This window comes from Camelina sativa, chromosome 9 (assembly GCF_000633955.1).
Source record: "Camelina sativa cultivar DH55 chromosome 9, Cs, whole genome shotgun sequence".
Classification (NCBI taxonomy): Eukaryota; Viridiplantae; Streptophyta; class Magnoliopsida; order Brassicales; family Brassicaceae; genus Camelina; species Camelina sativa.
The window spans coordinates 35,706,917-35,723,810 of record NC_025693.1 but is presented as its reverse complement, the minus strand read 5'-3'; the positions used below and the strand labels follow the sequence as shown (position 1 = coordinate 35,723,810).

General features: G+C 35.7%; 4 protein-coding genes and 1 long non-coding RNA gene across 7 annotated transcripts in view; 2 read left to right on the top strand and 3 right to left on the bottom strand.

Moving 5' to 3' along the window:
- Positions 1 to 334, top strand: part of LOC104714333 — a 1,363-nt gene extending 1,029 nt beyond the window's left edge. For both annotated transcript variants that reach the window (XR_755820.2, XR_755821.2), the window contains exon 4: positions 173 to 334. This is a non-coding gene — a long non-coding RNA (uncharacterized LOC104714333). The remainder of the gene's footprint in view (positions 1 to 172) is intronic.
- LOC104714332 (glycerol kinase) lies at positions 3,981 to 6,454 on the bottom strand. Its single transcript, XM_010431651.2, has 4 exons — positions 6,078 to 6,454; positions 5,514 to 5,735; positions 4,468 to 5,434; positions 3,981 to 4,365 (listed from the first exon to the last, which is right to left on the bottom strand). Exons 1-4 carry the CDS (start codon positions 6,209 to 6,211, stop codon positions 4,120 to 4,122), a joined length of 1,569 nt encoding a protein of 522 aa, XP_010429953.1. The 5' UTR covers positions 6,212 to 6,454; the 3' UTR covers positions 3,981 to 4,119.
- On the top strand, positions 8,915 to 12,776 carry LOC104714331 (pyrophosphate-energized vacuolar membrane proton pump 1). Of its 2 annotated transcripts, XM_010431649.2 has the most exons (9): positions 8,918 to 9,148; positions 9,443 to 9,606; positions 10,034 to 10,608; positions 10,690 to 11,069; positions 11,151 to 11,237; positions 11,317 to 11,647; positions 11,723 to 12,133; positions 12,225 to 12,284; positions 12,372 to 12,776. In XM_010431649.2, the coding sequence occupies exons 1-9, from the start codon at positions 9,057 to 9,059 to the stop codon at positions 12,579 to 12,581; spliced, it is 2,310 nt and encodes a 769-aa protein (XP_010429951.1). In that variant the 5' UTR covers positions 8,918 to 9,056; the 3' UTR covers positions 12,582 to 12,776. The 2 variants fall into 2 exon arrangements, with proteins under 2 accessions (XP_010429952.1, XP_010429951.1); XM_010431650.2 differs by lacking the exon at positions 9,443 to 9,606 and having other exon boundaries at positions 8,915 to 9,312.
- Positions 14,604 to 14,943, bottom strand: LOC109126606. Its single transcript, XM_019230304.1, has one exon. It carries the CDS (start codon positions 14,923 to 14,925, stop codon positions 14,695 to 14,697), a length of 231 nt encoding a protein of 76 aa, XP_019085849.1. The 5' UTR covers positions 14,926 to 14,943; the 3' UTR covers positions 14,604 to 14,694.
- Positions 15,922 to 16,894, bottom strand: part of LOC104714329 (DEAD-box ATP-dependent RNA helicase 35-like) — a 6,761-nt gene continuing 5,788 nt past the window's right edge. Inside the window, exon 3 of the mRNA XM_010431648.1 lies at positions 15,922 to 16,894. This exon is cut by the window's right edge and continues 1 nt beyond it. Coding sequence (XP_010429950.1) covers positions 16,131 to 16,894 — 764 coding nt within the window. The 3' untranslated portion in view covers positions 15,922 to 16,130.

Genomic DNA, 16,894 nt, shown 5'->3' with positions numbered 1-16,894 from the left:
TTTTTTTTTTTTTTTTTTTTTTTTTTTTTTTTTCCGTTCAGATATGTTTTATTTAACTCGTTTCTTGTTTACTTATCTTAGTCAAGGAAGGTATTAAGGATTGTTGTTATATTTTCCCGCTACTATTAACCTCAACATCTTCTTATAATTATGGTTTGTTTCACGTTAACAGGTCGCGGCAATAGGGTTAGTAGATCCCTCAAAGCATCTAGGGAAAGACTTAGCCTTCATGGAACCATATCTGATGTGGCTTGATCTTATTGGCCATGTGACTTGTACTTTATAGGATAAAGGATAAAAAAATTAATGGTCATTTGATTATCTTTTCTTTTCATTTATATTCTTAATATAATCAATTTAGTATTAAGATATTGATAATTTTGCATTTGTTGCTAATTAATATACTTAATGTATGATGAATTTTATAGTGTGATTTTTTTCTATTTTAACGAAAAGTGATTATAACAAATCTTGATGTCAATTGTTACTAGATTTTCTAATTATTATTAGGGATTTTAAAGTTCAAAATTAATAACGATTAAAGATTGTCGACTCTATTGTAAGAAAACTACATGTATAGATGACAAATGTATAAGTTAGCAAATAAGCAAATTTGAGGTTTTGAGAAGGAGAATTTAATCATATTGATGAAGTTAATCTTTTAATTATATTTTACTAGATATACTTTTATTAAAAAAATGTAAGGACTAAAAGAAGTGTTTGTAAATACAATTTAGCATAATAAAAAGGGAAATATATGATTGGTTTGATATACAAATTAGTAAATTTAGGAAAATACCATATGCATATCCATATAGTTTACTAAGTTTAGGGATTTATTTTGAAGAAAATTAATATTATTAAAAAAGTTTAAAAACTTTATTTTTGGCTATTTTTGGCTAAGACATGTATATAAATATTATGAGCTTTAGTCTTCAACCTCCTCAATAATTTCATTTCCTTAAGAATCATTTTTTAGGATGATACAAATATTAAAAATCCTAAATGATAGCGATGTTTCTGTTATGGGTCATTTGGATTTACCCACTAAAAGTACCAGAAAACTATTAGAAGAAATGAAAACTACAATACTTCGAAATGGTATTGAAGTGGAAATCCTTGATAATAATGACATATCGTATAGGGTTACCCTTCGCGAATACCAAGAAGCTTATCCTATGGTGAATGGATGGAAAAATATCGTAGATAAAAAAAGTCTTAAATCAGGTGATCTCATCGAGTTATATTGGGATGGTACCAAATTTATTTTGGTTGTAGAGTGAGTTTTCTTTTCTAAATTATCTCTCATTAGTTTTTTTTTTAATAACTCTATTTAACTATTTTTTTAAGTTGAATATTGGTATTTCTGATGGGTTTCATGTGTTTCATAACTAAAATAGTGGCAAGTCAATTTGCATTATAATGTAAATAATAGATAAGTTAATATCGTTGTACTTTATATTATCTTAAAGGTGTTATACAAAAATATGTTATTGTGGTGTAGTTATACATCATACTCATTGTTTTTTTTTTGTAGAAAAGTAGATATGTTAGTAAATGGTTAGATTTATAACTAAAGTTTTAAATGGTGACTATAGATCATGCACTCCAAAAAAAACAGATGAGAAAGGAGAATGCAGCTCAAGTGCAACAGGAGGAAAGAAAAAATAATATGCAAAAGAAGTGTAGGATGACCGGAACAAAACATAAATATTAAATATAATAAATATGACATAAATATTATAATTTACTAAATTTTATAAATATTCTATGGCTGAAATTTGATTTTTATGAATAAAGTGGTATTGATAATGTATATAATTTCTTTACATATATGAATTAAGAATAATTGTGGATTAAATGGCAAATCGAGTGATGCAAATCAGACGGGTCAAGCCATTCAAGTAGAACAATTGTGGATCAAACATGTCTCACAATCCAAAATGTGTGAAAACTAGAATATTGCAAGAAAACAAGGGTGTAGTGATTACAGAAATTGCCTAGTAAATAAGGTTTTATGGGAATTAAGATGAAGTATAATTCTATGTTAAATAATTATTATAAATTTTTGACATAAATTCTTCGTAAATATTACAATGTAAATAAATTATCTTTTATTTGGTCAGATTTTTTTTGTTGTAAATCAAGTCAATTAGGAATGATCTCTTTGGTGTTTGGTAACGATCACATTTCCTAGATGTTGTGAGATTTTCTCACACATGTTGTTGTTTGTGCTAAGAGAAAGTTACATTGAACGTAATAATCATAAATATATCATGATGTAGATTTCTACAACTAAAGAAAATGTTTCAATCTGTAATAGAGTTTAGTACCAAATGGTCCAAAATATTAGAAACCCATAATGAATAGAATTAGGAAAGAATTTTCTAAGAATCTAAAAAACTTGCCAAAGAGCTCTTTAAAACTAAGACACATCCAACATACTAAATGACATTGGCTCTTTTCTTAATGTCGAAAGGGTAAATACTAGTAAGTAGTAACTAGATAGTTACGTGCGCTATGCAACGAGGAAAAATACTGACGTAAATTTTAGTTTGGTTGTTGACACTATGCTAATACTTGTATTTTAATTTCAGTGATGAGACTATTCTTATTTATAAATGGTTTAAGTTTGAAGAATTGCTCGTTTGGATCAGCAATTGACAAAAACAATTATGACAACAGGGAACAAGACATACCAACAGACCCACACGGCCACACGTATGTGCAGGATTATGTTTGTTGAAAATTTAGATTTATAACTGTTTCTTTTTGAATAATATCGTTTTAAAATGTTTATTTTCCTTTATCCACTATTTTATGTTTTGATATATAAAATGGATTGAGGTAGATAAAATTATTAATCCATATGTTAGTGAATTTATTATAATATGTGAACTATTTTATGAGTAAATATAAATTCAAAAATAGAACATATTAAAAGAAAATTAACATAAATCATAGGCAAATCATTGAATTTGAATGGAAAGGTAATAAACCTTACGAAATTGAAACTAACCAATTTTTTTTTGTAACTTCGGCAAAACAAACTAAGTTATTATACTGAATTTGTAAAAGTAAGTAACATGTATAAGGATTTGATTAACAATTGTCTTAAAAAAATATATGCGATAGTAGGTTTTTACGCCCATTTAAGAGATGTACAGCCCATGGTATCAATTCTCTATACAGTTGTAGTATAAAGAGTTATAAATCCAATTGGTTGTTTTGCTAGCAGTTAAGACGCAACCAGAAACAAGCAAGTCAACCCAAACAACAATGGAGGTTTTGTCTATCAACCTAAGATGAACAGAAATAAGAAAACAGAGATAAAGAACTATACGACCAGGGTACACAATGCAAGCAAAAGAACTACACGAGATAACGCATATGTACTTGATATTTGCTTTATCCTCTTTAAATAGGTCTGAAAGAAGATCTCGAGACTGTTCTTACAGAACTTGAATCCCAGCTTTTAAAAACGAGTTTAACTGGCAGAGTGTATTGTACATTCATCTTTATATCTCTAACTTGAGTGGATTTGCTGTGGTGAATGAGACATATGTGAAATTTATCACACAAGAGAAGTGCCCTTTCGGTGTTACTTCACGTAGTACAATAGAACTTCCTTTGGTAAAAGCGGGTCTTGGAAAAGCTTATGTTGAGGTTTTAGTTGCGAGTGACGAAAGCAAAAGAGTTCTCCATGTCCAAAGTATATCTTGCTGGGCACCTAGCTGCATTGGACCTTACAGTCAGGTGAATAAATTCTTCTCATTGATTTCTAAATAAGCTTCAAATTGATTAGCAAACTCAGTTACTTCAATATCATCTCCTTCAGGCCACTTTGCACAAGAGTGTTGTTCATATGGCTGGACAACTAGGACTTGACCCCTCCCATGATGAATCTTCGAAACGAAGGCGCAATTGCTGAGCTTAACCATAATGTGATTAATCATTGATTTATCAATCATTCAACAGAATTAATCATTGATTTATCAGTCATTCAAAGAGTGGTTTTACCAACATATATTATATAAGACGTTAAACATAATGTGACTGTAGTAAGACGGAGAGATCCCAACTGTGGTAATAAAACAAAGATATCAAATGATTCAAGTTTTAGATAGAGAGATCAGCAAGATCAAATGTTCTTTCCACCGCTTTGCACCAAGACTCCACTTTCTTCTTCCTGATTCCTTCTTCCATAGCCGGTCTGAACACTTTGGAGTTCTTGGCCTTCTCTCCTGACTCGAATATGTCTTCTTCCTTCCAGAATCCCACAGCCAGCCCAGCTGCGTATGCTGCTCCTAGTGCTGTTGTCTCTATGTCCACAGGCCTCACCACCGGGGTTCCCATCAAATCAGCCTACAACCAGTTCGAAAGGAGAGGTAAGAGAATGAGTTTAATCGTCATAATCATCAGATTCATACGAGCAGAACAGAGAAGAGAGATAGACGATGGGTATACCTGAATCTGCATCAGAAGGTTGTTAGCTGTGGCACCACCATCAACTCTGAGCAAGAACTCCCCTTTCTCGTTATCTAAGGAACCCTTTTCACCTGCATCTTTGTTCATGGAGTCGAGAACGTCTTTCACTTGGAAACACATGCTCTCTAGAACAGCCCGAGCAATGTGAGACTTGTTGGTGAACCTCGTGATTCCAATACACACACCACGGGCGTCTTCTCTCCACCAAGGAGCAAACAAGCCGTTGAACGCTGGCACAAAGTACACTCCTCCTGTAGAATCTACCTTTGCTGCCAAATCTTCGATTTCAGAGGCGGTCTTTATTATACCAAGGCTGTCTCTTAGCCACTGAACAGCAGCTCCTGCTATGGCAATCGAACCTTCCAGTGCATAGTTTGTCTGTGCTTGAGGCCCGAGCTTGTAGGCCAGCGTGGTCAGAAGTCCATGACCTGATTTGATAGGCACTTCTCCAGTGTTGAGAAGAATGAAAGCGCCAGTGCCATATGTACTCTTGGCCTCGCCTTTTTTGCAAGCTTGTCCCAGCATTGCAGCGTGCTGATCTCCAAGGCATCCAGCAATCTTGATACCGGGGATAGGCCAGCCTTTGCAGATTTCTCCAATGACTTCCGAATTGCTGACAATCTTAGGCAAGAGATCAGCTGGTATGCCAAGAGTCTTCAAAGTGTCCTGGTCCCAGTTTAAGGTTTTGAGGTTCATGAGCATGGTGCGAGAAGCATTGGTGACATCAGTGACGTGTAGACCGCCATTCACACCGCCAGTCATGTTCCAGATCAACCATGTGTCGATAGTGCCAAAGATGGCATCCCCTTTCTTGATAGCTTCTTTGACATCATCGACATTCTCCATGAGCCAAAGCAGCTTCATTGCAGAGAAGTAAGTGCTTATTGGCAAGCCACAAGACTCGACAAAATGGGATCTTCCTCCCGAGAGTTCTTTCTCTAGTCTCCTGTGAAACCAAATCCATCAATAAAACAGAGCACACGGTTTAGCAAAACCATGTAATAAAGGAAGAGAGGCATGTAAACCTGCAGATGGAACTGGTGCGAGCATCCATCCAGACAATAGCTTTGTGGAGAGGAAGGCCAGTGGATTTGCTCCAAACGATAGTAGTCTCTCTCTGATCTGTAAGGCCAATGGCTTTCAAGCCACCGTCGACGTTGTGTCCATCGGCGGTGGCTTTGTCGAGAGCCTTTGCAATGCAAACTTTCACACTTTCCAGAATCTCCATTGGATCGTGTTCCACCCATCTTCGTTCCCCCACAAAAGCAAAAACAAAAATCACAAGACAATATAAAAAAACAACTATGAGATACCATAAAACAAGAGACTACTGATCCATGAATCTTGGAGATGAGTACAACAAGTCCCAACTGGAATACGGACAGATCAATCAGAGATCCGAGAATGTAATAATTTGGAATACTCACAAAGAAAAGAGATAAAAACAAAACTTTCGAATCAAAGAAGATGAAGATCATCTACCCAATAGAAATAAAGTCTCATTCCATAAGCAATGAATACATGAAGAAGAAGGTAGAGAGAGAGAGAGAGAGAGAGAGAGAGAGAGAGAGAGAGATTGGTTTTAATACCCAGCTTCGGGATAGAACTGAGTAAACTCGACTTGATGAGAAGCAACGGGACGAGCATCATGATCGTAAATGATGAATCTGGTGCTGGTGGTTCCTTGATCGATTGATCCAATAAAACCACTTTCTTTTGCCATTGTTTTCTTTGTTCTTGGTAAAGGTGAATGAATAATGCTTTCTTTGTTTTATCTTCTCAAAGGTATTTAAAGAAGAAGAAGAAGATCGTTGAGGATAGAAAAAAAAGGTGGATATAAAGGAAGAATGGGAACGATTTTGATTGATTAATAGAAAAACTGAATCGAGTCAGAGATTTTGTTGGAAACTTCACCCCCAAAGTTTTTGTTATTTTATCCAAATACAGAGTTATTACGCATTTACTACTCCCACGCACCCACCGGATTAGATGATGATGTATTGATTAAGCTTTCCATTGGTGGTTTGGTCAATATTATGAGATCATCCCTCGCTTAAATTCAGCTACCCTTGCCACGTGTCTCTCTCTCATTCGATCCTTTTGTAACCGTTTCTATCCGTTGACTTTGACAAACTCATGAGATCATATGTGATATGTCTCTCTGTCTCCGTCCGTGTTCACAGATCTAGTTAAAAACTCTATGCTCATGATCTAGAGTTGAATTTTATTTGTTTTACATATGAAAAAAAAAAGAAAGAAAAAACAATCGATATATGCCCTGATTGGTAACAGACTTTTAAGACTTTAAAATTATTTAAATCATTGACAGTCATATTTTTGCCAATCAGACTTTTATTGCTTTTAATTTTTTAAAAGTTTTGAAAGTCACTTATATTTTTTCCTTCCTTGTTTTTCAAAAATTTTAAAGCATCAAAAATCATGCTTTAAAACTAAATAAATTTAAAAACATTCTTTTTTTTCTCCCCCATTATATTTAAAAGCTTTCCAAAAGTTTATGTATATTTTTTACATATTATATTTTTTACAAATTAATTATTCTCATTTTTTTCTCTTTCTTTTAAAATCCATTTCAATAATAATTTTTATTTTCATCATCATCATCATTACTAAATTGCTATATGGATTAAATTCTGACATAATTTATATTTATTATAATTATATTATTAATATCTAATGATAGTAATAAAAATAGGTACAGCTTTAAAAGTTGTTGGTAAACAATCAGATTTTAACAGTTAAAGTTTTTAAAGTTTTTAAAGTCAAAGCATCTACAGCCAAATTCTTTACAGCTAAAATTTTAAAGTCAAAATCTCTACAGCCAAAAGTAACAGCCGTTACCAATCAGGGCCATAGTCAATCCAAAATTTTGAGTCGTATACACTACTTATTTTATACGCCAATTATTGTGTCTGACGCTATTTTATAAATATATATAGCAGCTTTAGTTTTCTTAATTAAAAGATATGGATAATAAACTTTAGATCAAAAGAAAAATTAAAAAAGAAGGTAATCTACTTATATTGATTACTGCTCGTATTTAATTCGTAATATACCAAAAATTGGTGATCTGATTTACCAATAATAATAATATCTTGTAAAGACTAGGATTAGTTGTCGTTTCTTCGACTTATTGATATTGCGACAGCCTTTGTCAAATACTTAGCCACCAAACAAATCACTTTGTCATTACCACTTCACTTACATCAACCAACTTTTTTCGGAACATCATCATCATCGCGATCGTATGCTCAATTACTGTATGTTATTCACTAGTTTAAATTAAATCGATGTGGCTTGGAGATAATATTATAGAGCTCATTAGAATATGGACCAAAAAAGATAATGTCGTTGAAAGAGTTTTGGGTGGAAGTAGATATAGTAAATATTAATTCACATTTTTACTATAGAATAATGGATTTTGTCCATTGATTAAATTTCTTTATCTATTAGTATCATATATAGTATGATGTTAACGTCTATAAATGATAAGCTGATATTACGAAATGCGTCATTTAACAAATATTTTCCATTTCTGGTTTCATTCGTAAAAACATGTTTCCATATGACCAAACATAATAATTCCCAATCTCCCTCTTTCTCTTTCCACTCTGTATGTTAGTCGGTTGCTTCCTTTCGCCGTCTCGCTTGCATCCGGTGGCGCTAGCTGTCTTCATGACTCCAGCGACAGAGGCGGTCTGGTTGTGGAGTCATTCAGACGTACCATTGGTGATCCTACCGCTTCCGTACCGTCTTGATCCGTTCAAGAAACGGCTCTAATTGGGAGCCAGCTTACCTAATCTTCTCGATATACTCAGAATCTGCTTTGTGTGACCCTTATCATCGTATGAATGTAAACGTCGAGCCACGTAAGTTGAAGAAAGATAATGAGTGATGAGTGATGATGACTAGACTTACCACTTTTATGCAGTTCACATTGACTTATTATTATAAAAGGTCCTATAACTTAAATGGAAATAGTTGATTTGTTTCTTTTTTTTCCGTGTTTATCTGACTAAATACTAAACTGAAACATATTTTGATTCCCACGGCTGAACATATAATAAATAGAGATCTCATTGGCAGGATTGAAACCAACATAGACCAAATATTTATATTTATTTTTGTCACACTATGAGAAGAAAAAGGTTTTATTTAAATAAAAAAAATATATGAGAAGGCCAAACTTTAAATTTATTAAAGCGAGTCTAAGCCACGTGTATATGACGTGGCAATAAAGCCTATCCACCGCGATAAATTCTTCAAGACTAATTAACACGTTACAAGTCGTTGGATTAAAATTGAATGGTTCATATAAGTCGGTGTATAGTAAGAAAGCGTGGACATAAGCGTAGGTAATCCCATTGGGAGCAAAACAAGACAGGACCTTTCTTCTTCTTCTTCTAACTTGTTTATAAAACGACACGATGCCACCGAGTTGCTTCACTTCCTCTCCAACTTCATCTTCTTCATCTCTCTCCCCAAAGCATAACAATCTCTCTCTCTCTGTCTCTCTTTCTCTTTGATTTGCGTACGGATTCAGGAGAGCGATGTTGCCGAAGGCGTTGTTACCGGAGCTTTGGACGGAGATTTTGGTACCGGTCTGCGCCGTAGTGGGTATCGTGTTCTCGCTTTTCCAGTGGTATGTTGTCTCTTGCGTGAAACTTACCGCCGATCGTAGCGATCCTTCTTCTACCGAAGACGGGAAGAATGGACACGGGGATTACTTGATCGAGGAAGAGGAAGGTGTTAACGATCAGAGCGTCGTGGCCAAGTGCGCTGAGATACAGACCGCTATATCCGAAGGTCATACATCCATGTTTAGATCTTTTACGGTTCTCTCTCTTCTTTAGATCTGCTCTGTTTTTTTAAGAGATCAAATTGTCTTCGTTGGTGGGATAAAAAAGTATAANATCGTGTTCTCGCTTTTCCAGTGGTATGTTGTCTCTTGCGTGAAACTTACCGCCGATCGTAGCGATCCTTCTTCTACCGAAGACGGGAAGAATGGACACGGGGATTACTTGATCGAGGAAGAGGAAGGTGTTAACGATCAGAGCGTCGTGGCCAAGTGCGCTGAGATACAGACCGCTATATCCGAAGGTCATACATCCATGTTTAGATCTTTTTTACGGTTCTCTTCTCTCTCTGTTCTTTAGATCTGCTCTGTTTTTTAAGAGATCATATTGTCTTCGTTGGTGGAATAAAAAAAAGTATAAAATTCTTTGGTAAAAAATTATCACTTTCGGAAAGATGAAAAAATCCAAACTTTAGTCTTTTAACTCTTCAAGTTCGGATCTTTCCAGTTCCAGAGATGTAAGTAACTATATCTAGTTTTGGATTTGGTCTGGTAGTGCATTGTGCATACTGCATAGCTTCGAGTGTTGTTACACGTGCCTCCCACGTGTTGTTAATCTAAATTGCTTACTTAGAGAAGGAGGATGGTTTTGAACTTTAGTCTCAAGCTTTGAATTGTTAATCAAACGAGTCATTTGACATTTTGCTTTTCCCAATGTTTTGTGTGTTTTAGGTGCAACCTCTTTTCTGTTCACCGAGTACAAATATGTTGGTGTCTTCATGGTCTTCTTCGCCGCCATTATCTTTCTCTTCCTCGGTTCTGTCGAGGGATTCAGCACCAAGAGCCAGCCTTGTACTTACGACAAGACAAGAACATGCAAGCCTGCTCTTGCAACTGCTGTCTTCAGCACCATCTCTTTCGTCCTCGGCGCAGTGACATCAGTCCTCTCTGGTTTTCTCGGGATGAAGATTGCCACTTATGCCAATGCTAGAACCACTTTGGAGGCAAGGAGAGGTGTAGGAAAGGCCTTCATCGTTGCATTCAGGTCTGGTGCTGTGATGGGTTTCCTTCTCGCTGCAAACGGTCTCTTGGTGCTTTACATTACTATCAATCTCTTCAAGATTTACTACGGTGATGACTGGGAAGGCCTTTTTGAGTCTATCACTGGTTATGGCCTTGGTGGTTCTTCCATGGCCCTCTTTGGTAGAGTTGGTGGTGGAATCTACACTAAGGCTGCTGATGTTGGTGCTGACCTTGTGGGCAAAGTAGAAAGGAATATTCCAGAAGACGATCCTAGAAACCCAGCTGTAAGCCAATTCCCCTTTTATCAAACTTCATGGGGGGACACTCTTTTTTTAGGAGGTTAACTAAGTTGCTATGTTTCACAGGTGATTGCTGATAATGTGGGTGACAATGTTGGTGACATTGCTGGGATGGGCTCTGATCTCTTTGGATCTTACGCTGAATCATCCTGTGCTGCACTTGTTGTTGCTTCTATCTCGTCTTTTGGAAACAACCATGATTTTACTGCCATGTTGTTCCCATTGCTTATCAGTTCAATGGGAATCTTGGTTTGTTTGATCACTACCCTCTTTGCCACTGATATCTCTGAGATTAAGGCAGTCAAGGAGATTGAACCGGCTTTGAAAAACCAGCTTATCATTTCTACGGTTATCATGACTGTTGGGATCGCTCTAGTGTCCTGGATTGGGTTACCATCTTCTTTTACCATCTTCAACTTTGGGACACAGAAAGTTGTGAAAAACTGGTAAGATTCTCACTTAGTTGCATTTGCTTCTATGTGAACGCTTTTCAAAGTTTCAAGTACTTTGATTATGGAATGTTGCAGGGAGCTATTTCTATGTGTTGCTGTTGGTCTTTGGGCTGGACTCATTATCGGCTTTGTTACTGAATACTACACGAGCAATGCATACAGGTAAAGAGACTACTTTGACTCGTTTTGGTTGCCAATTTCTTTCTTGATGACAAGTTAACGTCTGTATGTGCTTTGGCAGCCCTGTGCAAGACGTGGCAGATTCATGCAGAACCGGAGCAGCCACCAACGTGATATTTGGGCTTGCTCTTGGATACAAATCCGTCATAATTCCAATCTTTGCGATTGCTGTCAGTATATTTGTTAGCTTCAGCTTTGCTGCAATGTACGGTGTAGCTGTAGCTGCTCTAGGGATGCTCAGTACCATTGCAACTGGTTTGGCAATTGATGCTTATGGTCCAATCAGTGACAACGCTGGTGGTATTGCCGAGATGGCTGGCATGAGCCACCGCATCCGAGAAAGAACTGACGCTCTTGATGCGGCTGGAAACACCACTGCTGCTATCGGAAAGGTATATCATAACAGTACCATCTCCTTCTCAGAGTTATACAAACAGAGGTCAAACTTGTGTGACTTGTTATGACAGGGATTTGCGATCGGTTCAGCTGCTTTAGTGTCATTGGCTCTGTTTGGTGCATTTGTGAGCCGAGCAGGAATACATACAGTGGATGTGTTGACTCCAAAGGTCGTGATAGGGCTTCTTGTTGGAGCAATGCTTCCTTATTGGTTCTCTGCAATGACGATGAAGAGCGTTGGAAGTGCAGCTCTTAAGATGGTTGAAGAAGTGAGAAGACAGTTCAACACCATCCCGGGGCTCATGGAAGGTACTGCAAAACCTGACTATGCAACCTGCGTCAAGATCTCAACTGATGCTTCCATCAAGGAAATGATTCCTCCCGGTTGCCTCGTCATGCTAACGCCTCTGATTGTCGGTTTCTTTTTTGGCGTTGAGACCCTCTCTGGTGTCCTCGCTGGCTCCCTTATCTCCGGAGTTCAGGTAATGAACCAGTAAACTTGCGAGGTTCCGGTTTTTCTTCTCCTTAGCTTTTACATATCATTATTAAGATTGTTGGGAGTATTTTGAACAGATTGCGATATCTGCATCAAACACTGGTGGAGCCTGGGACAATGCCAAGAAGTACATTGAGGTAAGTAAGCCTTTTGAGAGATGCGTGAATTAAAACCTGAAAAGAAAATATGAAAGAAATTTAATGATTGCTAAAATATAAGCGCAGGCGGGTGCATCAGAGCACGCGAGGAGCTTAGGACCAAAAGGGTCAGAGCCACACAAGGCAGCGGTGATAGGCGACACAATAGGAGACCCGTTGAAGGATACATCAGGACCGTCGCTTAACATATTGATCAAGCTAATGGCTGTTGAGTCTCTCGTCTTTGCTCCCTTCTTCGCCACACATGGTGGTTTCCTCTTCAGGATCTTCTCCTAAATATAATCATGTTGGTTATAGAGGAGGTGCTTTAAATTTTGTTTAATGGGGGCCATTACCAAACGTAAAAAATGATACTCTACTTCTATCTAGATGTCTAGCAAGCTAGCTCACCAACCAAACAAGTGATCCTAAATCTGTCAGAGTCTTCTTATTTAACTTTGAATGTGTCTAAAGAGTTGCTGAATGTTCTTATCTCCGTACTTGAGAGAAGCATCACACAGTTCATAATCATAGATTCCTTTACCAGCAAAAAAAGTCTCTTTAGATGTTTATTGAATAAAAATACTAAATAACAAGAATCCAGTTATTACAAGAAATTATGTACAACTACACGATACTAAAATGAATCAAAAAATCATGGATCGTCTAAAACACGTCTATATAATACAAAAAGTGGATCCAAAATTTTTTTAAAAAACAGGTCAAAAAAAAAAAACAAACCAATACAAAACGTTACATCCTTTGTTTCACGCGCCGGGTTATTTTAAAAAACGTAATTAGGCTAAAAAATAGCGTTTTCGGTGGGTTTTAGTCTACGCGTTTTGGATACACGCGCTTTACGCGCAACTGGTGCGCGTGTGTTGGTAATAGTATAGTGTCCACGTTTTGTTGTGGACTTTTGACGGAGCCCAACAATCTCAAGCCCACAATTCTATGATTCACTATTACTATATTTAGCTGATATCGTAGGCCCATAGTTACTAATTAATTATCATTTATTTACTATATATTCAGGGGAGGCCATTTCCAACCTGTACAATATGGAAAGTGCCAATTTCTACTTGTACAAACTATTGGTGCTAATTTATACATGTACTTAAATAAAATTTAAATTTTATACCCAATTTAAAAAATAATGCTGATTTCAAAATCAGCATTAGCAAATATTAGTCAAACGCTGACTCAGATGACACATGGCTAGTGAGGTGGCATCATATATCAAAACGTCGTCGTTTCAAAATAAAAAGTAAGACGCTAGACTCGAACCCTGGTCCATGAAAGATTTAAAGCAAACCTTTTACCAAATTATCCAACAGCCTTATTCGGAATATTACGTAATTTTTATGTTTATAACTATACCCATTGGGCGAGAATCTTCATCCTCCTCGCTCCTCTTCCTTTTTTTCTTTGGTATCGTCGATGGCTGCTCTTGGTCGTGCTCCGCCATGGTTTCTTCTCCATCCAGATCCGACTTTGTTGTCTCCTCCTCTCCCAGATCAGCCCATGGTGGTCTTTCATGTTATTTTACAAATTTTTTCAGTATAATAATCTCTTTAAGTCGATGATTCGTGGAGGTTAAGCACCTGAAACAAAGCAAACCACCGGAAAAAGCGACGGGAATGGAAGAACGGTGAGCACAATGAATTTCTCTAGTAAGGTTCATAGTTATAAACATTAAAGTTCCCCTTCTTTTCGAATAAGTCTCTGGGATCAAATGGTAAAAGGTTTGTTTATAACCCTTGATTGACCAGAGTTCGATCTGTAATAATACATTTATTTTTAAAATTAAATTATAACACCAAAACGACATCGTTTTGGTATATGATGCCATCTGAGTCAGCGTTTGACTAATATTTGTTGATGTTGACTTTGACATCGGCACTATATTTAAAATTGGGTATGAAATTTGAATTTTATTTGAGTACCAAAATAAATTGGCACCGATAGTTTGTACAAGTAGAAATTGGCACTTTCAATATTATATAGGTCGGAAATTACTCTTTTCCCCTATATTCAGTTGAAATAAATTAATTATATACTTACTTAAAGTTATTAAAGTTTACAAAACGTGTTATGGTTATTTTTTTTATAAATGTATTTTCGAATTTGCCTAATTTTCTAAACATCAAAATGTTTTTTTAATATTGTATAATTATAAGATTAGACTTTGCTCAAACTAATTTACGTAGTATTCAACCATTTTCATTCACATTGTTACTCATATAGTCATATATGCTATGTTTTTCTATATATTATGTAAATTACGAAAAACATAAAATATATCATCTTATTATTAAATGGTTGTATAGAAATACTAAAATGTTTGGACGAACCTACATCCATAAAATCACCATATAATTTATCTATAAATTAAAACAAGTAGTATATTTTATTGATGTTTTTGTTCTTCCGACGCTGTTACGCGGCTCCTGGCTCTCATTGCAACCGGTGGAGATTGGTAGCATTTTTTACGACAAGCCGCACATTCTGATACCGGTGATGTGCGTTTGCAATGATTTCGACAAATCCTACTGCATTCTATCTCTGATTTTGCTTCGCCTTCTAGCACAATTACCGCCAATATCATCATTATCAACACCATGCTAATTACTTTCCCCATATTTCTACTTAATTTTTTTTTTTTATGTTTTATTATGAATGGGTTCTTATGAAAATGTCTCTATTTATAACTTTGAGACCATGATGACTACATTGTTTTCCAATCAATATTGGTCAAAGTTTTTTTATCAGTTTTGACTGAATAAAAAGTTTTTCAGTTTTGGCTGAATAAAGTTTATCAGTTTTGAGTTTTGACTGAATAAAAGTTATAAAAATTGCACTTACAATGGAGGTGTTGAATTATAAATTCAACGGTTGAATTCATATAATGAAGGTGTTGAAAAATGAAAAAAAATCTATGTGGATTAAACCATGTTGAATTCTTTCAATATGTTGAATAAATAAAAATGGGTACCACTAGAACACATGTTGCATTATTATTGGTTGTTAAAATTCTTTATACTTTTAATTTCATCCTAACTATTTGACATCATTTATTTTAAAGTAATCAAATTTTTATTTTATTTTGCTTTACATCAAAATTTATTATTATTTATACTCTATAAATAGAGACTTGTTTCATTTTATTTGAATATATAAAAATAAAATAATAAAATAAATAAAATAAGATGTTAAATTTTACTCCCTCCGTTTCAAAATATAAGATGTTTTGAGTAAAACATGCAGATTAAGAAATAACCACTTTAAAAAAGTTTAACCAATCATAAACAAGTCTACATAATATAAAGTATTAAATTAATCTAAAAGTTACATAGAAACTTGAAAACATCATATATTATGAAACAAAAAAACTTCTCTAAACATTCTATATTATGAAACGGAGAGAGTATTAAATAATACTATTGTAGATGTTAAAAAGTTGAATGGATGTTGAATTATTAAGTGGAGGAAAGAGATGATGATGTGGAGTGTAAAAAGTAGGGTGTTGAAAAAAAAAACCAATGTAAATAAGCCAAATTAGCCATAGAGCAATTTATATAATAAGTAGAATAATCTTTGAGATTCAAAATCGTGGGTTTATTTTTTACGTAAGTGATACGGAACAACTTCCAAGTTATAGATGGATAAGAGATATCAAAGGTATAGATAGTAGGGAACACCATCAGAGTTTCTAATCAGATGGCGAGAAGACAAGTTTAAAGCTGTAGAAATACAAGATGGAACATAAAACATCACAGTTCGGTAACAGCGAGGATTAGATAACTAGCAAAAGGGACCAAAAACAAAGATGATTGGAAAGAAGGATTATATTTCTCCTCTGTAGCCACCAGAGCCAAAATAGTCTTTTCTAGAATTAGATATGGCCACACTCTTCTGGTGCTCAAGTTTTGGACAGTCTCGAATACGATGTCCAAGACCACCACAATACGCACAACCCTTGACACCACTTGCATTAGCAATGGTCTCTGCTTCTTCCATTGGATCATTCAGCTCAGCAAGGACAGGCGGAATCCTCTGTTTGGCTTCTTGCAACAAGTGTTTCAAATCGAGCAGTGTGGTTTCGCTTTGATTCTTGTTTATAAATGTAGTTGCTATCCCAGTTTTACCACACCGACCTGTTCGTCCTATCCTATGCACATAGTTCTCAATCTCTGCTGGCATGTCATAGTTGATGACATGTTGTATATCAGGGAAATCCAGACCCTTTGAAGCAATATCAGTTGCGACCAAGACATCTTTCTTCCCAGCCTTAAACGAAGAGATTGCGTACTCTCTGTCTTCTTGATCTTTTCCTCCATGGATGGCCACTGCTTCCACTCCTTTCAGTAACAAGTACTCGTGAATATCATCAACATCAGCCTTGTTCTCACAGAATATTAAAACCGGTGGAGAGGTTTTCTGTAGACACTCGAGGAGGTAAACAATCTTTGCTTCTTGTTTGACGTATTCTACCTCCTGGATCACATCAAGATTCGCAGCTCCAGCTCTTCCTACATTAACAGTCACAGGTTTCACCAGCGCACTTCTGGCAAAGATTTGAATTTTTGTGGGCATTGTGGCAGAAAACA

Bases quoted from the DNA above. Each gene is read 5' to 3' on its own strand.
- LOC104714332 (XM_010431651.2), bottom strand. From the start codon at position 6,211: ATGGCAAAAGAAAGTGGTTTTATTGGATCAATCGATCAAGGAACCACC. The intron at 5,736-6,077 runs GTATTAAAACCA...GGGGGAACGAAG, and splicing joins CAGTTCTATCCCGAAGCTGG to ATGGGTGGAACACGATCCAA. The intron at 4,366-4,467 runs GTATACCCATCG...AACTGGTTGTAG, and splicing joins ACCTTCTGATGCAGATTCAG to GCTGATTTGATGGGAACCCC.
- LOC104714331 (XM_010431650.2), top strand. From the start codon at position 9,057: ATGTTGCCGAAGGCGTTGTTACCGGAGCTTTGGACGGAGATTTTGGTA. The intron at 11,648-11,722 runs GTATATCATAAC...TTGTTATGACAG, and splicing joins CCACTGCTGCTATCGGAAAG to GGATTTGCGATCGGTTCAGC. The intron at 12,285-12,371 runs GTAAGTAAGCCT...ATATAAGCGCAG, and splicing joins ATGCCAAGAAGTACATTGAG to GCGGGTGCATCAGAGCACGC.
- LOC109126606 (XM_019230304.1), bottom strand. From the start codon at position 14,925: ATGGGGAAAGTAATTAGCATGGTGTTGATAATGATGATATTGGCGGTA.